Source organism: Cydia strobilella, chromosome 20 (assembly GCF_947568885.1).
Source record: "Cydia strobilella chromosome 20, ilCydStro3.1, whole genome shotgun sequence".
Taxonomy (NCBI): Eukaryota; Metazoa; Arthropoda; class Insecta; order Lepidoptera; family Tortricidae; genus Cydia; species Cydia strobilella.
Window position 1 is genome coordinate 8,192,987 of NC_086060.1, and position 24,619 is coordinate 8,217,605.

General features: G+C 37.1%; 1 protein-coding gene and 1 long non-coding RNA gene across 2 annotated transcripts in view; one reads left to right on the forward strand and one right to left on the reverse strand.

Annotated features, from left to right (window-relative positions):
- LOC134750480 (beta-alanyl-bioamine nonribosomal peptide synthetase ebony) overlaps positions 1–24,619 on the reverse strand; it is a 50,230-nt gene that overhangs the window by 8,646 nt on the left and 16,965 nt on the right. The window contains exons 2-8 of the mRNA XM_063685653.1: positions 5,409–5,540; positions 3,237–3,384; positions 2,351–2,484; positions 1,659–1,835; positions 1,342–1,568; positions 672–948; positions 250–417 (exon numbers count right to left, since the gene is read on the reverse strand). Of these exons, the coding sequence (XP_063541723.1) occupies positions 250–417; positions 672–948; positions 1,342–1,568; positions 1,659–1,835; positions 2,351–2,484; positions 3,237–3,384; positions 5,409–5,529 (1,252 nt within the window). The 5' untranslated portion in view covers positions 5,530–5,540. The remainder of the gene's footprint in view (positions 1–249; positions 418–671; positions 949–1,341; positions 1,569–1,658; positions 1,836–2,350; positions 2,485–3,236; positions 3,385–5,408; positions 5,541–24,619) is intronic.
- LOC134750586 (uncharacterized) lies at positions 5,243–5,540 on the forward strand. The gene is made up of 2 exons (XR_010128563.1): positions 5,243–5,274; positions 5,455–5,540. It is a non-coding gene; the product is annotated as an uncharacterized LOC134750586 (long non-coding RNA).

Here is a 24,619-nt window from a genome sequence, read left to right on the forward strand (position 1 = left end):
CCAATCTTGGCAACTTTTTGTATTTTTGCTCAGACTCGCGCGGCTGGGTGCATGAGGTGCATCTCCTCGTCGACAAGGTAAATTTTGCAGTTGTCCAGAAAAGAACCCTTAATCATAGGGCCATGGCAGTGGCACACTGCGTCCGATTTGCACGTGCGAGCGAGATGTCGCTATAATACGCGCATAGTGTTGTCTCGCTCAAACTTCAGAGCGACGTGCGAATAGGACGTAGTGTGCCATGCCTCATACCTGCGCTTGTTGCATGAGGGTTATCGCAGAATTTGTCAGGCGCCTGTCCACCCACGTATCCACACGCCAGGTTGGCCCCAGCGACCCACACCTCGCCGACCTCGGACTCGCGCGCTGGGTGCATCTCCTCATCGAGTAAGTATACTTCGCAGTTGTCCAGGGGATTACCTGGAGATGCAAATTATTTGTTGGAAAGTTTCCGATTTCGTAGAGATTTATAATAAAAACAAATTATTTAATTACAACTATAGGTTAGGTTAGATAAAAAGACGGTATTAGGTTGACGATCACGGCTAGCGCCAAGGTAATCAAAACTATCCATACTCAAACTTGAGTTAATTGCTAGTCCGAATTCTAAAACACTGTTGTTCCGATATTGATGCATGCGTCGTATGGTATGATGAAGAATTTCTAAAACTCACCAATCGGGATGGTATTATGATTATCCAACTGCGCAGTATTCTCCAACACGTAATACGTCACATCTCCCATAACTTCAGTGCTCCCATAGAAATTCGCCAACTTATAACCGCTGTGGTCTCCAAAATACTGGAAGAACTGGGCAGCCAGCTCCTTGTTGAGGGTTTCTCCGGAGCAGACCCAGAGTTTCAGGTTCTGAAGTGGGCGTTCCGAGCGGTTTAGGGAGAGGTACATGAGGATCGAGCGAAGGAGGGTTGGGACGAGGACCAGTCGTTGTATCTGAAAAATAATTTAAACATTAAATAAAACTGAAAACGGATTATATCGCTTATATTGAATTTATAATACATCCCGACGTTTCGAACCCTTTAAAACAATTATTCTTAGCTTAAATGTTCTGGTTCTCTGTTATATTGAACAACATTGTTGTTGAGAATAAAATGCATATTTGTCACTCGCTGATAAAAATACTAATCGTCCGATATGGTTTCGCTTAGTGTACATGTACAAACGTCAATAATTATTAGTGTGCACACTCACAACAAATTAAAAAAAAAATTACATGCAAATTATTGGTTCTCAGGTAAAACGCTGTTAGCAAGACTTGCTTTACTTTGAGGAAGATGCACTTTAGATCTCATAAACTGAGCCTAATTCCTGATAAACTCTTACCTGGTTCTCAGCCAAAACCCGCACCAACTTTTGCGGGTCTCTAGTCATCTCCCTCGACAGGATCAGCAAAGACCGTCCATGCAGCAGCGGACCCCAAATCTCACAAACCGAGTCCACGAATGTCAGAGCGGTCTTCCAGACGCAGGTGGCTTCTGTTTCCGTGAACGGGAACATGTGGAACTGCCACCACAGGCGGTTGCAGATGGCGGAGTACGGAAGACGGACTCCTGGAATAATTATTAATATGGTTACGATACGTTTCTTTATATACATTTTTATGAAATTCCTGGGAAGCATAAAAATGTCTCTTCATTTACCTTTAGGCACTCCAGTGCTTCCAGAAGTATACAGCACGATGGCAATGCTATCAACCCGGGAGTCAGCCAGCATCTCCATCGGGTTCAGGGTCTCCGCAGAAAGACCACTTGCTTCCATCGCCAGCTCCTCGAACGAGACTGACGGCACGCCAGTGGCGGCGAACATTGAGGGTTTGCCTGGAGAAAGAAGCGCAAGTCCAGACGTTAAATTTGTAACAATTGAATAATAAAAATGTTTAATTGAACAAAAAAAAAACCGGCTGATTTATTTGGCATATCAATGTTACATAAGTTGAATTGAACCATGGTTTAGAAAGCTCAAGACTATATAACCGATTTAAAGTTTACGGCTGTAGAATTTCCTCAAATAGTGATACCGTATCGAAGAACAGACACAACATTCCCGTGGTCTGCTGACCACGTTTGTGCTCAATCAAACAGACAACTGAACAAGGATTTACAGCGGCCGTAGTAGACTACAAGATCGGGTTGTGCATCCTGCAATATGTGGTTGATGCGCTGCAGCTCCTGGGTTCCTTAGAAAATTATTCTTTCCAACTCAGTGAGGGTATAAAGTTTTCAGTACAGAGTCGACAGAGAAAGAGCAAGAGAGCAGAGCCCAATGCGTTGGATTGACCAGGTCACGAATGTTTTGGGGTATCTACGCTTAAATGAGGGTAAAGGAAACTTACAGCGGTCATCGTAGATAACCAGGGCAGGTTGTGCGTCCTGCAATATGTGGTTGATGCGCTGCTGGGGGAAGCTGGGCTCCATGGGCACGTAGGCGGCTCCGGCTTTCCAGCACGCGAGGAGCGCCATCACTGTGCTGTAAAATAGTATTCTTGTGATTCTTCAAATATTTATTGAACAAATTAATTAATAGTTATTAGGGCACATCTTACACAGCCCCTACCCCCGACACACATACACACCGATCTACACAACGACCTAGCCCGAACTAAGCAAAGCTTGTTAATACTATGGGTTACTAGGCGACGATATAAACATAGTTATATAGATAAATACATACTTATCTACATAGAAAACACCCATCAAGAACAAATGTCTGTGTTTTTCAACACAAATAAATGCCTTTACCGGGATTCGAACCCAGGGCCATCGGCTTCATAGGCAAAGCATAGGCAAGACTAGGCCAGACCGGTCGTCAATATTACAGGTTGTGTCCAGACGCAATTTGTTTCACAAAAATTATTGTATGTAGCAGTTCAAGAGAATAATATCATTATCGAGTGGCCCGCAGGCTCCCTAAACGTACCAGAGCAAAATATTGGAGTGCGTTCCGTGGTTGTTAACGCTCGGGAAAAGAAAATACAATTTAATTATATCCGTCATCATAATTACATTACAATACTACTCTATATTACTATTTATTAATTTACAATACAATACAATAAAATTACAATAAAAAAACTAAATCTAAACTAACCCATAAAAACTAGTCGATCAACCCTCCCCGCATCGCTCCCGACGTAAAGGTTCCCATCACGCCCATTACATTTAATTATATTATAACTATGGTAGGTATAATTATCGCTGAAACTTGCACAGATAACTTACTTGTGTGTAGGCTGCATGCACACGGCGACTACAAAGTCGCCATCCTGGTTAGCGCCGGTGCCGCGCGCACGCGACGCCAACGCACGCGCCAACGCGTTCGAGCGCGCCGCCAGTTGTGCGTAGGTTACGCGCGCCGTGCCGGTCTCATCTGCAACCATCATAACTTTTTGATGATATAGGAGGCAAACGAGCAGACGAATCATATATCATATCATATCATATCATATCATATCATATAATTTATTCAGTAATAATCATACATTGTCATTGGTATATACATTTCACTTAAAGAAAAGTTAAGAATAAAATAATAATAATACAGGAATTGATTAATAGAAATTACAATGTCAATTTGGGTAAATATAAATGTTAATATATATATTTATTTATTTTAATGTCAGGTCTCGTTATTCTCATCCATAAACTCATTCACCGAGTAATAGGCCTTCTGTACCAATAGAGATTTCAAGCGTGAATTAAAACCTGAAATGGTGTTATTAGTTTTAATGTTGGGTGGAATTTTATTATAGATCTTAGATCCGACTATATGTACACAGTTGCCAGTTTTCCTAAGCCTGACGGTAAGCAATCACCGTCGCCCATGGACACTAGCAACATCAAAGGGGTTGCAAGTGCATTGCCGGCCTTTAATCCTTAAATGCGTGATTTTTTTTATTGCCCGAAATGAATATATGTGTTGCGTAATTGTTTGCTGATTATGGGAAAAATGGTAAAACTATTATAACCTTGATTTTCACTGCGAAATCAGTGTTAGAAGTTGCATAGGCTAAATCATATTTATGTAAATGTAAATATATAATTTTCAGTAAGGGATATATATAAAAATTTTACTACCAACAGAAGGTACACTGGTAACCCTATGATAAAAATTTTAAATATAAAAAAGTTACAAACCCCGAAAAAAAAACGTTCAGTCACATACTAAAAATCACCAAATTCTGGATTTTTCCAAGTTTTCCGACATTTCGTCTTAAAACGAATGACATTTTTATAAATTAAAATACTGCGTAAATTTAAGTAAAAAATCGGAAAACGGATTAGTTTTATTATTGTAATAATATATAGGAACAAACAGTTTTTATCTAATTATGTCTCAAATTAGATGTTTTTGTTGTGTAGGCTGTATCCTACACTATGCATTTAAGGGTTAAAAGTTACGCTGTTTTCTTGAAGTTTTGAAGGTCGACCTACCTATGGCTTATGGCCCACGACCCACGATATAACCCATATATAATTCAAAATATTTTACGTACATGTAATATTCGTAGCGATTGCGAAACTATTTCAATAGGCGCTTGAACTAAATATGGTTGATTACTGCAATCACAACACAATCTATTTTATTAATTTGCCAATTCAAATTAACCAGCTGTCAGCTTTAAACCACTTATTTATACTTAAAAGTCGTCTGGTCTTTGAGACCGATTTAAACCTAATAATTATAATCTAGAGTAGCGTAGTTATCTAGTTATTAAGGCCTAAGGGTAAACAAAACATTTCTAACGAAAACCATTATGTCCAATCAAACTAGTTCAAACGTTGTGATACTTCTAGTTATACCTAAACGGTTTTAATGTGTACATATATATGAGTTGTTTGTAGGTATCATGACTACCTACAGACTCAGTAAGTAACTACTAGGTACTAGTAGGTTTGCTCCATTAGTGGACAAACTCCTGGATTCCTAATAGATTTTGCTTATTTCCAGGTTGCCTGACTTCGCTTCGTACGTTGATTATAAAATCCACAGTAAATTTCTCATCTTAGGCCCACTTGCACCATCCCACTAACCCGGGGTTTAGCGTTTAAACCGTTAAGCGTGGTAACCATGGTAACTCCAGGTTTAACCGGTTAATCCGGGTTAGTGGAATGGTGCAAGTGGCGCTTAGTGGGTAACACAAAAGAAAAGTAAACTTGCTACACAACTAGATGTCAGGCAGAGAACCTGTTGTGTCAAGAACTGAGAACCTATTGTGTACACGAGTGCGGTGGAGTCGCTACAGTCAAGGCGGGCCAGGTGGGACGACAGTGGAGCCCCGGGGACACCCGACACTACTGAGTCCGAGGCAGAGAACCCATGGTATTCAAGAACTGAGATATAGGGGGATATACACTGAGACCCGAGGCTAGTAGCCATGCTATACAACTTACCAGAGTACACGAGAGCGTTAGAGTCGCTACAATCAAGACGGGCCAGGTGAGACGGCAGCGGAGCCCCCGGGACCGCACGCCGCGCACCCGACACCACTGAGACCCGAGGCAGAGAACCCATTGTGTCTGAAACTGAAGAGAAATAGGTTGTACATAAGCTATAAAAATTAAAAATTTCGCAACCAGGAAACATGTCTAGAATAAATTAGGCAAAAGAACAGGCGGCCTAGCCAAGGTGACAATCGCTTGCGCTTCGTCATCGAATCACTTTGTCTCTCTATCACTCTTCATATAAGTAAGACAATGACAGTTGCGTTTCGTTCACTACGGAGCGTTAGCGACTGGCACGTTGTCTACGGGCTTGGTCTATGGGGCCCGGTAGTTTCCTCCAACGGGTAATTATTGCGATTCAGGGAGGAAATTCTGCCATCACATCACCTTCGACACCGTGCTACAGGACTTTAGAATTAGATTTTTAGTTTTATAGTAAGCTGTTTTTATTAAGTCAATTTTAGGGTATATTACATGGTTTGGCTGCCTATGATTTATAAATGACAGCAGAACCGGTTCAATAGGCGTTCCACACATACACAGACTTGTTTTATTTAAGGGCAGTTTTCGTTTTGCAGCATCTAAATGCTGCAATGACTTACCTCCTCCGATAAAGAAAACGAAATCTTAGTGCATGTTTAAAAAATGCGTTTCCACGCATACTTTGCGGACATAAAATGGTAAGGTGCGTATTTTATACACGTTCATGCTACCAGCTGACGGTCTTTCTACTGCAATACAACTGGCTGACGGTTTTATTTATTCATAACAGACTGAAAAAAAAAAATTACATGTTCACGTGACCAGCTCACGGACTTTCCACCGCGATACAACCGGCTGACTATTAGGTTTCCGTACCTCAAAAGGAAAAAACGGAACCCTTATAGAATCACTCGTGCGTCTGTCTGTCTGTCTGTCTGTCCGTCTGTCACAGCCTATTTTCTCCGAAACTACTGGACCAATAAACTTGAAATTTGGTATACATATGTAGACCCAAAGACGGACATGTAACGTAAGCAAATGAATTTCAAACACGGGGCCACTTTTGGGGGGTAAATGAGAAAATTAAAAAATAAAGTTTTTCAAACTATATCGTGTAATATATCAAATCAAAGAGCTCATTATGATTTTAGGATAAACAGTTTAGAAGTTATTCAAGAAAATAGGCAAAAAATGACCATTTATCCCCCCCTTTATCTCCAAACTACTGGGTCAAAAATTTTGAAAAAAATACACAAAATAGATCTTTACCTATAGATTACACGAAAACCTATTAGAAATGTGCAGTCAAGCGTGAGTCGTACTTAATTACTTAGTTTTTGATCCGCCCCCTTACGGGTTTTTTAAAGACATTTCACTCAGCACGTTTCACATAAAAAAAATTGTTTAAACTGTGTAATGTACGGAACCCTTGGAACGCGAGTCCGACTCACACTTGGCCGGTTTTTTAATTCATAATAGCATGTAAACTAACATGTGACGAAGGAGTCGAAGGACCAACCGGGAGGCGATGACTGACGAAACTTTCGCCTGGCCCGCGGTCTATTTGTGAATGGCAAACAAGGACATAAACACACAGCTAAATCAGCGACTAAACGCTACGTCCTCTCAATTGATTAAGTAATCGTTGCGACCTCCAATTTATTTCATTGGCTAATGGAAAAATTACGGTGCCTTCTTTCTTTATTATTACATTTTATATTAATAAGACTGGGGCGACCGTCCAGTGGCGTCCTCATTAGGGAATTGTGTTTTCTAATAAACCAATGAATTTCTGTCTAAATCAGTATATTAATCGCCTCAGTCTTAATATGAAGAGAATAAGTGATATTTACTTGACATCGTTAATAGCAAAATCTTAATAAAGCTTTGTTTCCATGTGGATTGGAAGGCCAGGAAACAATCGTTTTTGTAAAAACTAGTACAGAATTAAATTGACGGCTATCTTTGTGACACGTGGCAAGAAGTCGACTTGTTACTTACGAATCGCCATTTGGATAAAAAACTATTAAATTTGATATTTTAATTAATACCAATGGTGTTTAACTTAATTCAATGGGTTTAAACTTTAAAGCGTTTACCATATTGATACACTGCAAAGTCAATTAATACTCGTAGAATATCGGCTGATTTTCCGCGATAACTGCATTTACAAGAAAATGTCATACAATTAAACTGATAATAGGGAGTCATTAGCATCATGCGTTTCATTTGATAGCGTTACCCATAGATCACCTCCACTCAGATAGCTCATGTAAGACAACTCGCGGTCACCACACACAGGCGCTCCCGTACTAATAGTAATTTGAGTATAACCAGTGGGGCGACACTCCTCCTTTCGGGCATTCTCGGCTCCGTTCGGCTCAGCATTGCTCCGAGCAATTCGTCCCTGAATCGCTGTGAAAATTTCGGTTTTGAAGGAAGTGTTCTTTCTGTACGACATTCGATATCGGATCGGAAAATTTAAAAAAAAAAAAAACCGGCCAAGTGCGAGTCGGACTAGCGCACCAAGGATTCCGTACAATTTAGTATTTGTTGTTATAGCGGCAACAGAAATACATCATCTGTGAAAATTTCAACTGTCTAGCTATCACGGTTCAATGAGATACAGCCTGGTGATAGACAGACAGACGGACAGCGGAGTCTTAGTAATAGGGTCCCGTTTTTACCTTTCGGGTACGGAACCCTAAAAACTAACTGATATGCGTTAAAATTGTAAAAATGAAACGGAACGCCATCTAGCCGAGAATAGGCCATCAAGAATAATAGGGGTGGTTGTAGGGCCATCTATGCGAAAATGAGTTTTTCTTGATTTCCGAGGCACGTTTTTTTCTTGAGACTGTATTCATCTTATACGGACTAATACGTAGTCACATGGTCTTTGCTCTGTAGACACAGTAATCAATAGGTATAATAGATTACTGGCGATACTATGGGTTTTGAGCGTGACAATATCATTATATACTATTAAGTTTTTTATTCTATAATGATAGTACCTAGTACATTGTCATTAGACACTGCACTTAAGCGCCAGCAAGGTCCTAATCATTTGACTTGTTTAGCCAACACAATCGATGCATGGGCAGCCAAGATACTGTACAATTTCACAATAAGCCTCTATTATCCAGAATTTATTATGAACAACGAGATTACGAATTCTTTAATCACGTCTACGTTATTTACGACTGTCCTATTTTATAATGAAATTACTCCAATCTTAACTGAATCTTAACCGAACTGAACAGTTCTCATCAGTCATCACGCGATCTAGACTCGGCACGATAATGGTCGGCTCATAATTTGTCATTGTCGCGCGACTGCAGACAATGTAACAGTCCGTCACAATCACAAAGAGTCGTGCGCCCTTACGCTGCGTCTTGCGTAAGCGAACAACTCGCGAACGCGAAGCGAAGCGGCGCGGCGGGCCCACGGCGTTCGCGTTCGCAACGAGATCGCCCACGTAGGACACTTCTATAGGTATCAAAGGATTGATTCACCTCGCTTCGCTTCGCGTTCGCGTGTTGTTCGCCTACGCAGTACGATGCGTTACTGGCTCCCTGCGATCTTAATTAGATTCGTCCACCTCATTAGGGTCCATTTATGACCCGAACAGAAACCTCGCAACACCTCATTTTGCTCTCTCTAACTCCTTTCGTTTAAACTCTTGGTCTCTCAACTCAAGTTCGAACTCGAAACAAATCTTCAGTTTATATCAACCGGTATACAGGGTGGCTAAAAAATAAGTGCATTCCCGTTGTCAGGGAGGTTTTGGGATTATACTGAGCAACTTTTACTATGGGACCAACCGCGAAATCGCGAAAAAAAAATTTACTCTCCCATAGAAAATGGACCAGCCAAACAAAATGTACGAAACAGACAAATTTTTTTTTTGCGATTTCGGGGTTGGTCCCATAGTAAAAGTGGCTCAGTATAATCCCAAAACCTCCATGGCAATAGGAATGCACTTATTTTTTAGCCACTGTGATACGTTTCTGCCAAGTTTCAAGAGCATTCATTGAAAATACTCAAGTTATACGTATCTTCCTAATATGAAAGTTGACCCCAAAACCTTTCTCTGGGTCATTTACCATTATGAGCATTTTCAGAAAAAAAGTCTATTACCATTTACTTTTTTCGAAAAACCATAAATTTTTGGGTTATTTCTACTCAGAATCACGAGGACTACATATAATATCGATTTAAGTAAAAAGGAGAAAAAAATATACGAAAAAATTTACAGTTTTGTGACGCAAATATGAAACGTCACAAAACTGACACCAAATTTTTTATGAAAAACTGGGGACACTTTATTTATGATATAGGAGGCAAACGAGCAGACGAATAGCCTGATGGTAAGCAATTACCGTCGCGCATGGACACCTGCAACACCAGAGGCGTTGTAAGTGTGTTTTTAGGGTTCCGTATCCAAAGGGTAAAAACGGGACCCTATTACAAAGACCTCGCTGTCTGTCTGTCTGTCCGTCTGTCATCAGGCTGTATCTCATGAACCGTGATAGCTATACATGTATAAGACAGTTAAAATTTTCACAGATGATGTATTTCTGTTGCCGCTATAACAAAAAATACTAAAAAAAAAATGAAAATGAAAATATTTATTTCAGACACCAGGTGTCTATATTTTTGTCTACAAGACTATATCAGTAGGTTACAATTAAAGAATAATACTATAAAACCATAAAAACAGAATAAAATAAATATTTAAGTGGGGCTCCCATACAAAACAAGCGTGATTTTTGCCGTTTTTTGCGCTGGTACGGAACCCTTCGTGTGCGAGTCCGACTCACATTTGGCCGGTTTTTTCTATAGTTCTCGTGATTCTGAATCGAAATATCCCAAATGTAGGTTTTTCGATAAAAAGGAAATGGTGCAATCGAGTTTACAATCATTTTTAAATACAAGCTAATGTTCCAAAAATATATTTACCCGACCTTATTGTGCCTTGAGGGGCCCACTGACTATCAGTCCGCCGGACGATATCGGCCTGTCCAGTAGAACAAAAGATTTACAGTTCCGAACAACTGAAAGGCCGATATCGTCCGGCGGACTGATAGGCAGTGGGCCCCTTTACAGGCATGTAAATATATTTTAGGAACATTGGCTTTATTATCTGAAAACCCCCTTATCCGTAATGGGAAAGCCGTAATTTACTGATTGGCAAGCCTTCAACTCGATAATTAATAATTGAAATGATACTTCTGAACCGTCCAATTGAATGAATGAGATGAGAGAATGAATGGTCTCGTGCTAACAATGACCTGGTTATGAGCTCTATTATTACGCTAAATCAATTCTAACCTTTTTGTCAATTGATTGCTTGTAAACGGATTCCTACACTTATAATTGAAATGATACTTCTGAACCGTCCAATTGAATGAATGAGATGAGAGAATGAATGGTCTCGTGCTAACAATGACCTGGTTATGAGCTCTATTATTACGCTAAATCAATTCTAACCTTTTTGTCAATTGATTGCTTGTAAACGGATTCCTACACTTTTTGCTAATTATTATTACCAGCGTTCGAGTACGAGTAAAGGCGCCCACTGACTATCAGTCCGCCGGATAATATGGGCCTGTCAGTTGTTCGGAACTGTAAAATTTTTGTTCTAACTGACAGGCCGATATCGTCCGGCGGAGTTATAGTCAGTGGACTCAGTGGGCCCCTTTAGAAGTGAAATAAGAGGGTGTCTGAGATGATCACATCACAGCAATTATAAAACAATACTTTATGATACAAGTGTGCTACGTTGGTCATCACCCTTGAGGCGATATTGTGCGCGGAAGTTGGAAGCGAGTGCGCAATAAGAAAGCCGGTGTGTGTATTGACCATAGCACACGTGTTTCTTGGGGTTTCTTGGGGGTATATGAGGGTATCGTATCTGGAGAAGCCCAAACTTGGTACTTATGTTTATTCTAATTTTAAAAAAATGAGTAAATGTAATGATGTGATATTTTAGGAATCAGCTTAAAAAAGCCCTTTTTTTTGAAATAAAACTATGAAAACGGATTATATCGCGTATATTGAATTTATAATACATCCCGACGTTTCGAACTCTTTACAGCGTTCGTGGTCAACGGGTGACGGGTGGGTGACGGGTGAGTCACCCGTTGACCACGAACGCTGTAAAGAGTTCGAAACGTCGGGATGTATTATAAATTCAATATACGCGATATAATCCGTTTTCATAGTTTTATTTCATGAGTAACTATCGCGGTAACCGAAGACCCTTTTTTTTGGTTCTACGGGTCAAATTGATTCAAATGGCCTTAAGATCAATCGTACCGATTTTCGTGCTTTTAACACATTTTGCAGCGTGTTTTGGCGTACCGCTAGCAATATAATATAATACCTATGCAAACTATAGCATAAATCATCAAGACCTCCGCAGAAGTAAGCAAGAGGACAAACACACATCATCTTAATTTCGTTAAGTCATAGTTATCCTATTATTTATCTATAATTATATGTATCATGACAAAATCTACTAATAGCTAGTTGGATCAACAGACTTTTTACCCAAAGCAAAGATAGATATAACTCCGTAATAGATGGATACAGTCTAAGGAAAAAACGTGCCTCGAAAATCACGAAAATTTGATTCTCGATCAGATGGCGCCACTAGTTTTGGCCAACTCTCGTATAGAGGGCGTTGACTGTTTCGTTTGTTATTTATAATATTAACGCATACCAGTGAAAGAACATGGGTCAAAATCATATAAAAATAATTAATGCAAGTAAAAAAATGATTTATCCATATTTAAATACATTTTAACGTATTTTTATAAATCTTCATTTTTAGTTTTAAAGTATGTCGATAGATGGCAGTGAATTTACAGTGGTTACAAAATTTACTATGACAGTACCGCTCTATCTTATTATATCCTCATTGCCCAAAGCAACCTTGGTACGTTTTTAACATTATAAAAAGTACATTTGAGTTTCATTAAATACCACTATTTTTAAGTGTAATTATTTCCCGGTTAAAAGAAGTATCTATTTTTAGCATCAGTTGTTTTTTGCTTAGTGCATTTACTAATGTTCATTAAACATGTTCGGCTTTGTGGTTTTGATGCCTGAAGTGCAATATGTTTTTTATATTGTTTATATCAGTCATTAATCATAATGATCATTGACCGTTTTGTATGTTCAGTATAATTTCGACTAGGTATAGGTACGTGTTTACTCAAAGTTTTGGTTTTCTAGATTCTTAGCTTGGCTTTCATAAATAAATAAAAAAAAAAAAAAAAAAAAAAGACTTTTATTCCGACTCATTATCTGTTTACAATCGAGGGTTAAATCTAATATTATATTGATTAATTTTAACTTATATCTAAACACTATTGGTTTTATTTTTATTTGAATGAGCGGACCTCCTCGTGAGTAAAGGCCTCTCCCAGTTTGCACCAACTCTCTCTCTGTCTTGAGCCTTGGTGTGCCAGTTGCACGGGACATGCTTTGTTATGTCCTCTATCCACCTAGTTTGTGGTCGCCCTTGTCTGCGTTTGCCTGGTGGTCCTTTCCAGAGCGTGATTCGCTTCGTCCACTACTTGTACTAGGTAGCCTAGCTACGTGTCCTGCCCATTTTTGCTTTCATAGGTACTTATCTAAAATATCAAAGGCACTATGGGTAAATAATTTTGTTGGGGTGACCACTTCTCCATAAAAAGTAAATGCAGCATCCATTTTCTTTTATGTTAAAACTCGTGTAGTTTTCGAAGTGTCATGAATAACAATTTCATTGACGTCATTTCATGATGTGTTTTTTTTTAATGATATATCTAATTTATGATATAGGAGGCAAACGAGCAGACGAATCGCCTGATGGTAAGCGATTACCGTCGCCCATGGACACCCGCAACACCACAGGCGTTGTAAGTGCGTTGCCGGCCTTTAAGATGGGAGTACGCTCTTTTCTTGAAGGTTTGAAGGTCGGTCCGGAAATACCGCAGGCGACAGTTCATTCCACAGTTTAGCTGTATAATCAGCATGAATTGATTTTAATAACTCCATGAATCAATCAATAGTTAATAAAGTTTTAACAACTATCGGTCATTGTTGTCTTAATAATTGCCATGAGAAATAGGCCCTCAATTATTAAGGTACAAAGCACAGTAGGTAATACCTACTCAATTAGCTACGTCACCGATTCATTGAGATTTCTCCTTAAGCTATAATTTGCTGAAATTTAATTGTTAATTGTTGAACTTTAATACTTATAGAAACTTGTGCGATGACAGTATTCTCTTAAAATTCTTGATTTTCTTTGTCAAGCACTTGTATAATTAATAAATGAGTGAGTTCAGTAGAGCATTTTACTGAACGTTTAAAATATAGTTGGTCAGACCAAATTGTCAGTAAATAAGAACAAAAAAACCGGCCAAGTGCGAGTCGGACTCGCGTACGAAGGGTTCCGTACCATTACGGAAAAAAACAGCAAAAAAATCACGTTTGTTGTATGGGAGCCCCATTTAAATATTTATATTATTCTGTTTTTAGTATTTGTTGTTATAGCGGCAATAGAAATACATCATCTGTGAAAATTTCAACTGTCTAGCTATCACGGTTCATTAGATACAGTCTGGTGACAGACGGATAGACGGATAGACGGACAGACGGACAGACGGACAGCGGAGTCTTAGTAATAGGGTCCCGTTTTTACCCTTTGGGTACGGACCCTAAAAACTATACCCGTCCTATTCTTTTGGGTGCTAGTACTAGTGTAAGACAATGATAGTATGATTCCCTCTGTCTATGTTTGAAATGAGACAGTTCTTTGACAAACTATAACTCAAGCTTTGTCTTGATGAATAATGGTTAAAGTCTAAAAGAACTGAATTGAGTCTTAAAGGTGTAAACCCTATTATCATGTTATGCCAAATGTTAAATACTAAACGACGTATATACATATTTCTATTGTTCTCTAGGTTAAGTAATTCCATAGTAATTCACTGTAATGTAGAGGATACTGCTAGACCAAAGAAACGATATTAGAAAACACGGTGTATGTCCACAGTCCACATCAGGCACAGAATAACTAATGTACTACTAGGTTCTTTAATAAGTTACGTCGCGCGATGCTTTTGACCAAAAATACTCACCGGCCCTCCCGGCTTAGCACGACAGTGGGCAGTGGGTACCTTGCTGTTGACTGATGTACAGTGTACGTCCAAAATTTTAACAAATCGTAATATCATAAACCTTTTTGCTGTTTCATACATTTTGGCTGGTCCATTTTCTATGGGAGGGTAAATTTGTTTTTCGAGATTTCGTGGTTGGTCCTATAGTAAAAGTTGCTCTGTATAATCCCAAAACCTCCCTGACAACGGGAATGCACTTATTTTTTTGCCACTCTGTATAAGTACCGTAGGTCCACGGATGGTCAGTTAATGAGTAGATAAGTAGGTATTGCTGTAAGTACTAGCTTGGTCAGTTTCAATGGTCATCTTATTTCATGGCCCGCCAATTACTAAACCTTGGCCCATGAGATGTAAGAAACGATTTTTGAACCTGACCCACATCGGGCCAACAAAAAACCAACGCTGACAATTAACGATACTGACGTAGAACATAGACGTGCTTGCAGACGCGTTTCAAATTAGTAAAAAAAATATTTCGATGTGTCACCAAAAAGGAAATAATAAGATAGAGCGGTACTGTCATCGTAAATTTTGTAACCACTGTAAATTCACTGCCATCTATCGACATACTTTAAAACTAAAAATGAAGAATTATAAAAATACGTTTACGTATTTAAATATGGATAAATGTTTTTTTTATTTGCATTAATTATTTTTATATGATTTTGACCCATGTTCTTTCACTGATATGCGTTAAAATTATAAATAACAAACGAAACCGTCAACGTCCTCTATACGAGAGTAGGCCAAAGCTAGTGGCGCCATCTGATCGAGAATCAAATTTTCGTGATTTTCGAGGCACGTTTTTTCCTTAGACTGGATCCATCTATTACGGACATCTATCTTTGGTGCCACTATACAATATGATTTGTGCTTGAAAATTCTACTTTTGAAAAATGGAACAACGTCACTATTCGAATGGTAATTAATTTTGTACATAGCGACACTATGTTTCTCAAGGAACAGAAAAAAAACCGGCCAAGTGCGAGTCGGACTCGCGCACCGAGGGTTCCGTACTTTATAGTATTTGTTGTTATAGCGGCAAAATTTCAACTGTCTAGCTATCACGGTTCATGAGATACAGCCTGGTGACAGACGGACAGACGGACAGACGCACATGCAGACGGACAGCGGAGTCTTAGTAATAGGGTCCCGTTTTTACCCTTTGGGTACGGAACCCTAAAAAGGAAGGAAGGAAGGAGGAAGGATGGGGTGATTTATTTGATCATTAGTCATTTAGACTTTTCCAGTGCTAAGTGACAATGTTTAAGGTAACCTAAATAGCACAATCAACCTAAAAAAAAACATGAATACATATTTTATTTCGTTGTAGACTTGTAGGTATGATCTCAAAGATTTCATGATGCTTGAAGTTATTGTGACTTTTTACAAGATAAACCATAATATTTGGCAAAAAGCAATAAATGCACAACAACACGTTTTTAAACATAACAACCATTTAAGGCTGCGCATGCAGTAAAGGGTTAAGCAGGTAAGTTTAGGTTTAAGATAAAGTAGTAAGTTAAGTTACATATCAACCGCTAACACAAACGCAAAGGAGCCTCGTCTGCCAACAAACCACTGTGTGGTTTGGCAGAAGAAAATATGTTTTTAGTTGTAAGTAAGATCTTTGAACAAACTTTTATTTATTTATTTATTATTTTTTTATTTTTTTAATCATAAATTGTGTATTTTACGAGTATCACGTGCTTCAATTAAATCAATTAATTAAGAGCTCAGCCTTGACAACAAAAACGATATTTTTTTATTTGCGTGCTAAAACGTGAAGCAGTTTCCTTAGAATAAGCAATTCATGAATTTTACATTGTTTTTAATGTATCTATCCCTTTGCATTGCTCCAACAACAATAAAATAAGATTGCTATATGCGCTGGCTCGAAGACTTTATTTTTAGGGTTCCGTAACTCAAAAGGAAAAAACGGAACCCTTATAGGATCACTCGTGCGTCTGTCTGTCTGTCCGTCTGTCTGTCACAGCCTATTTTCTATTTTAAATATACCACTTTTGGGGGTCAATGAAAAAATTAAAAAATAAAATTTTTCAAACTATATCGTGTTACATATCAAATGAAAGAGCTCATTGTGAGAATCTCAAATATATATTTTTTATAATTTTAGGATAAACAATTTAAAAGTTATTGAAGAAAATAGACAAAAAATTACCATTCCCCCCTTTATCTCCGAAACTACTGGGTCAAAAATTTTGAAAAAAATACACAAAATAGATCTTTACCTATACATTACAGGAAAATCTATTAGAAATTGCAGTCGGACTTAATTACTTAGTTTTTGACCCGACCCCTACGGGTATATTTTAAAGACATTTCACTCACGTTTCACATAAAAAATACATTGTTTAAATTGTGTAATGTACGGAACCCTTGGAACGCGAGTCCGACGTTACTCGCACTTGGCCGGTTTTCAAATTAGGTACTATTATAATACTATTTCCCTTCTTTGTTTCTCCTTACACATTATTTCACAACAGAGGCACAGAATAACTAATAGTACTACACAGAGGCTACATAAAGTAGGTCTATACCAGTCTATACCTGCGGAATCATTTTATATATGTGTTGTAAGTGACCAGGGGGCCTAGCCAAGATGACAAAACGAAAAACGGTAACGAAACGCTATCTGTCTGTCTATCGCACTAATATGGAAGAGTGATAAAGAGGCAGTAAGCGTTTCGTTATCGTAACGCAACCGATAGTTATCTTGAATAGGCCCCCAGTTTGTGGTTAAATAAATAAACAAACCCAACAAAATAAGTCTACTCCACAGTTTCCTCTGTCCCGCCGCTAGGTCATTCACCGCTCACACGCAATTCGCAACTCGCTCCACTTGCATAACAATAAGATAATAATCTCTCAATGCAAATTGATAGTTACAACTTTATTAGCACTTGACGTGAGGTTTGTATCAGTACCGGATTAAGCCAGCGCGAGATCTGTAGCAAATTATATCACGGGGCCCATGGATTGTTTTAATTTTGACGGTCGAAAACTTGGGTTTTTTACGGCGTTTCAAACGCGCGGGGCCCGTGCCATTTCCTAACTTTTGCCACGTGGCTAATCGTAATCCGCTACTGGTTTTTATGGGACGGTGAAACATTCTAATGTGATATGACAATTGTTAATGTTGTTGACAGGACCAGGGCTCGGAACCGGTATTTTTGAAAAACCCGTAATAGCCCAATATTTTTAATTATTTTATGCTCTTTAAGTAGGACTAAATCATGTATTTAGGAAACAACATCGTATTATTAGATTGTCCCCATTAAAAATGAAATAATAAACCAAAGAACGAAAAAGAACGTAATAATACCGGTATTTTTTGTATGAAGAAAAAAACGGTTCCGAGCCTTGGACAGGACTACGGTAGGTACGGATTATTCGTTGGAGTCCAGACTAACTAAGCTAAGCGATTTTGATGCAAGTCTAGTAATGACCAACTATTTTAAGAAGATTTTAAGTTAAAAGTGTTATAACAAAGAATTTTTTTATCTATGCCCACATACATGTTGGTACCTTTAGTTTTAGTAAAATTGGTGCCCAAGTGACCGTATTGCAGGCACCATAAGACTCATCTATACTTTTATTACTTATAGCTATAAAATTTAATCCACTTGTACTGCCTGTTTGTTCATTTAATTCTTGTGGCGAGTGCCTACAAAAGTAAAAGAGCTGTAAAGTTTAAAAGTGTAAGACTACGATTGTACAAAAGATCATACAAATACCAATTTTATAATATAAGTCGAAGTTAAAATTAATATTTATTGACTCTAATTTTCACTTTACTAGCGCGCGGGAAAAATAAACTAAATTGCCTCGGTTTAAAAATATTTTTAAGGTGTGATTTTACAATCTAAAATAGAGTTGAATATATTTTTCGGACCACCTCAGTAAATGTGTATTCTAAATGCACATTAAGTGCCCGGCGCGGCGGCACGCGTTTCGCAATGGACCTTCGCGCTCGCTACGTGCCGGAGCCTAATTGTGCTTAGCGATCGTTGAAGTATCGATTAAAATTACTTATTTAGTCGGTGATTTAATGCACTATTACAATCTGTGAAGCTAGACTTTGGTTCGCGATTAAGAGGTCGGTGTCGATTTTGGAGCAAAAATGTAAAATTGATAGATTTAGTCGTTGAAATTATACACATTTTGTTACGTAATATCTAAATAACAAGTATTGGTTTTTGTTAGCACGTCTTCTCATCTTGCCTTTTAATAATGCGTGCGCTACCGGTAATATATGAAGAAAAACCGCCCCCGTTTTTAAAAATTCATCAAAAAATTATGGTGGTAAATTATACAAATTGATGTATAAGAATAGTTTCAGCAAATGTTGGAGATTGTTTAAGTATCAAAATTACGTTGAAATTATGTCGATTTTCAGAGAAATTGTCACTTGTTTTGAAGTAATTTCTGGAGAAAATTGAATTCGTTTACTTTCATTTCCTTGAACTCTGTCATATAACAAAAATGTAATCTGATAAAGGTCAAGTACAGAATATGTTTAATACAAATTTACCATTTTTAGCAGTCCAAACTTTACGAAATTTACAAATAAGAGCGACAAAATCAGTGCTTTACGCGCATTTACCTAAACCACCTAAACGTCCATCAGAAAAAAAAACATTAAGTACTAATTTAGTGAGTCTGTTTTCAAAAAATTGATCTGATAAAAGGCAAGATAAGAAGACGTGCTAATAGAAACCAGTACTTGTTATTTCAATTAGGTAAAAAAACCGGCCAAGTGCGAGTCGGACTCGCGCACGAAGGGTTCCGTACCATTACGGAAAAAAGCAGCAAAAAAAACACGTTTGTTGTATGGGAGCCCCATTTAAATATTTATATTATTCTGTTTTTAGTATTTGTTGTTATAGTGGCAACAGAAATACATCATCTGTGAAAATTTCAACTGTCTAGCTATCACGGTTCATGAGATACAGCCTGGTGACAGATAGACAGACGGACAGACGGACGGACAGCAGAGTTTTAGTAATAGGGTCCCGTTTTTACCCTTTGGGTACGGAACCCTAAAAAGGTGTACAATTTTTTAATTTGTGTTCTCTAGTTCCTCAATATAATATTTTATTGCGGCATTTTGTTGAAATCAGAATATAGTAAACAGTGAGTAAACACCATCAATCAAGTTTGTTGTCAAGGAATTTGTAAGAAAAACAATAATTAGGCGTTATTTAATGTACAAAATATTGAAATTAACTGGTACCTTGACTTTACATATTTTCTTTTTAACGCATTAAGAGTTACAAATGTTTTAATTCATACCATTCATATACTTAGGTATTATAAGTACTTAATTAATATTGTTAGAATAACCATTAAAAACTAATCTATACAGGGCGATTTCGGGGTCGTGGAGCAAGAGAACAATTAAGACATATCATACAGAATTCAAATATGAGCCTAATGATGTTGTTCATTATTGTTTATACATGTTCATTATACCTACAGTACAAGTGAAATATTCATTGTTAAGTTTCTCAAAAAGTAATTATAAATTCAATATATGCGATATAATCCGTTTTCATAGCTTTATTTCTCAAAAAGATAAAAAATGATGATACATCTAATATTTAAAACAGAAATGGTCACGAAAATAGTAAGCGGAAAATGATCGGGAAACAAAAATAAGAATGAGTAAAGTTCAAGGTCGCGGTAATAGGGTAACGCCCTGTACGATATCGGTAAACACAGAAATGAGGAAATAAATAGCGAGAAGAACATTCAGAAAACATGGTATTTAGCTGATTTTAGGGTTTTTGGTACCTTATTTAATGACATATATAAGGCCGATATGTACAACTTTCTTTTTGAATTTCTATCGAGAGTACTTTGTGTACCTACTATTTTTTGACACGACACCATATGGTCCGACCGGACCGGTACATATTCGATCCGTTAATCCGTGTAATTCTACTTAATGTTATGTACTTTATGTCGTCATATTGTATCTCTTTTTGTATTAGTTTGTGATAACTGTGTGTAATTTATTTTTCGCCATATTTTATGTTTCTTTCCTTTATGTTGCTTTCTTTTTGTCTGTTACCTTCCGTGATTCTCACTTGATGGTCTCATCGGAAGATCAGCGCTGGAAGTCGCCAGCAGCATGCTGAGATGGGGCCATTTCGTGACACTTTATTTACACTATGTTCTTTCAATGTATGTCTATTGTCTGTGTGTTTACGAAAAAAAACTATTCTGTTCTATTCTACTATTTTCAACAAAACGTAAGTAAGTATACAGTTGAGAATAAAACACGTTTCGATCTAGGCTGCAGCATTTGCAGACAATAAAGTAATCGCAAATAATAAATAAGTATTTATAAATTTTAATTAGGCTATTATTATCAATTATTATAATATATACATGTGTCTAAAGTCTGGCAGATTAATTAGATATGTAATTTTGCTTATACGACCTTGATCAATTGATTATATATATTATGTTATTACTCGCAAAGACTCCGCATAAGATGCAAAGAATAGCTCCGTAAGTATAAGATCAACAAAGTCTAAGGAAAAAACGTGCCTCGGAAATCAAGAAAAATTGATTCTCGCACAGATGGCACTGCCATCAATACCAATCTTTGGCCTATTCTCGTTTAGATAGCGTTGACGGTTTTCTTTGTTATATAACAATTTTAACACATATCAGTGAAAGAACATGGGTCGAAATTATATAAAAATAATAAATAGGTACAAATAAAAAAATATGTTTATGTTATGCATATATTATATGCATTTATGGATATACATTTTCTGATATTTTTATTTTTAGTTTTAATCGTGTGTCGATAGATGGCAGTAAATTTACTGTGACTACAAAATTTACTATTCTCTTTACTCGCAACTAAGTTAGGTACAGTAAACTCAGGGTAACTATAGTCCTTACTCCTTAAGTGCAACTATGGTTTAGTTTTTAACGTTGATTCTTAACGAGCCATTATGCTTTGTACTCGTTACATTTATTTTGGAGCTTAGATACACTAATGCTCTTTCTATATTATATACCTAATACTCAACATAATTTGAAAAATACTTACATCTTTTACTGGAACTTGAATTTGGACCATAATTGTAAGTTGTGAACTAAAGTTACCTGATTTTACGGTATGTATATGTATATAACCAAACCAAACCAATAGTACATTGTGATACAAGTGTGCTAAGTTGGTCATTACAGACGAGGCGATATCGCAATAAGAAAGCCGATGTGTGTAATGACCAATGCACACGCGTTTCATACGACGTTTTTCAACACACTTGTAAAATTGGAGTTTTGAATGATTCACGGTTAGTTTCACTAGACTTATATTGACCGGGATATAGACCGTGATTACCTTTTGTATTACCAGACCAAAGAGTGTGAACGCGACCAGAACAACAAGTGTGAATGCGACCGATGGTAACGTTGAAAGCGAACGCACCCGACGCGCAAGAATGAGGGTAGACTGAGCGCGGTCTACACAACTTTGACACCCACCCGCTATCTTCAGTCACCCGTGAACATGATGCATGTAACTGCGTCGAAATATCGGGAGCTCATAAATAATACAAAAGGTAATCACGGTCTATATCCTACCTAAGCTACCTAAGCTTTACACCTACTACAGAACAGATAAAACACCTTTATTAGTTTAATAATATCTATAATAGGTACCTGATTTAATTGATATGTGATAAATGTCACAGTTAAACCACAAATTAAACCGCTTACTTATGCGGTTTGTCAATTTTACAAGACTTATTTAACATTCAATGTATGGTGACATGTGTAATTTGTATTAGGCAAAGATAGATATAACTCCGTAATAGATGGATACAGTCTAAGGAAAAAACGTGCCTCGAAAATGACGTAAATTTGATTCTCGATCAGATGTCGCTACTACCTTTGGCCTACTCAGGTATAGAGGGCGTTGGCGGTTTCGTTTGTTATTTAACAATTTTAACGCATATCAGTGAAAGAACATGGATAAAAAAAAATCATTTATCCATATTTAAATACATTTTATCGTATTTTTATAAATCTTCATTTTTAGTTTTAAAGTGTGTCGATAGATGGCAGTGAATTTACTGTGGTTACAAAATGTACTATGACAGTACCGCTCTATAATATTATATCCTCTTTGGTATTAGGTAATCGGACTAATCGGAGGCAATTGAGTGTAAGAAAATATGGGCCGTTTCGTTGGTTACATTTAATACGATAAAGTTATATGTGAAACGCTATTGAATTACACTAAATTCGTCAAACTTTATTAATATACATATAATTGTAATATAATACTTACATACATACAAAAATAACATGATTCAAATATCATTTTGTACGTTTGAATTGACTCGTAAGAACGTTTTCACATTGTCCGATCCGATATCGGATGTCAGAATTTAAGGCAGTACAATGTAAGATATATATTTTTTTTTTTTTTAATTTATTTAGGCAACAAACAGTCATATACAAAAATGATGTAATAATAAGCAATGTGTTAATAGACCTTGAGTGCCCTACCTTAATTAAATAATTTCTAATCTAAAGTAGCTAGTGTAGGAGCAGTAAGCGGAAAACAAAGTTATCATTAATTAACAAACATATCAGTAACTTGAAGTGTATCTATATTCATTCATCCATGTATATGTATGCACGGGCAGGTTGCTTACTCGTACATACAACCACACGGGGTACACAAAGAAAGTTATAAATTATTTGTGCATAAGTTACCTATTACAATGTTAAATTATAGAAGTTGTTACAAAAGTTTAATTATACCTACTTAAATAAACAGTTTGTTATTGTTTACAATTTCGATTTGAAGTGAGTAATAATTTGTTTTTTAAAACTTTCACAGGTTTTATACGAAAAAAGATCAATGTGGGATACATTTATATTATAATAATTGAGACAACGGTTGAAATAAGAATTTGAGCAATATCTTGTACGAGAGAAAGGAATAGAAAATAATTTCTTATGGCGTGCAGTGCATCGAGGTATCTTAAATAACAACGTACCAAGAAGTGAGGGGGAGTCAATAAAGCTGTTAATGATTTTGTAGAGAAACATTATATCAAACTGTGCTCGACGATCTTCAAGTGTCAGCAATCCATAGTGAACAAGACTATTTTTATATGAGTTTCGACTCCGTCCCATACGGAAGTCGATAGACTTGAGAAATTTCCTTTGTACACGTTCTATCCTATTGATATGACACTTAAAGAAAGGGTTCCAAATGATACACGCAAAATCTAGGATTGATCTGACTAAACTGTAGTATAATATCATGTATGTAATTTCGTTTTGAAAAGGCCTACAAACCCTTAATATAAAACCAAGTTGTTTGTAAGCCCTTTGAACAACGATATCTATGTGATTATTAAAAGTAAGTTTATTATCTATTAAAACCCCAAGGTCACGGACTTTGTCAACCCTGATTATGTGGTGATTATTTAATATATAATTATATGTTATTGGATTTTTGTTACGTGTAAATGTGATTATATTGCACTTATCAGGATTAAGAAATAGTTGATTACTCTCACAATAGTCAGACAGAGAATTAATATCGGCTTGAAGCTCGCAACAATCATTGACTGTGTTAATAATCTTAAATTTTTTTGCATCATCAGCATATAACAGGTGATGACTGCTGCCAAGTACATCACCAATATTATTTATATAAAGTGTAAACAGTAATGGACCAAGATGCGACCCTTGAGGGACACCTGAAGGAATGTAAAGAAAATCTGACATGAAACCTTTGATCGAAACGGCTTGTGAGCGATTTGTGATGTATGACTTGATCCATCGGAACAAGTCGCCATGTATTCCGGCACTCCAGAGCTTCTCTAATAAGATTCTGTGACTAATTTTATCAAAAGCCTTGGAGAAGTCCGTGTACACGACATCGACTTGGCATTTATTATTTAGTGCGGTTAGTAAAAAATCTGTAAAGGA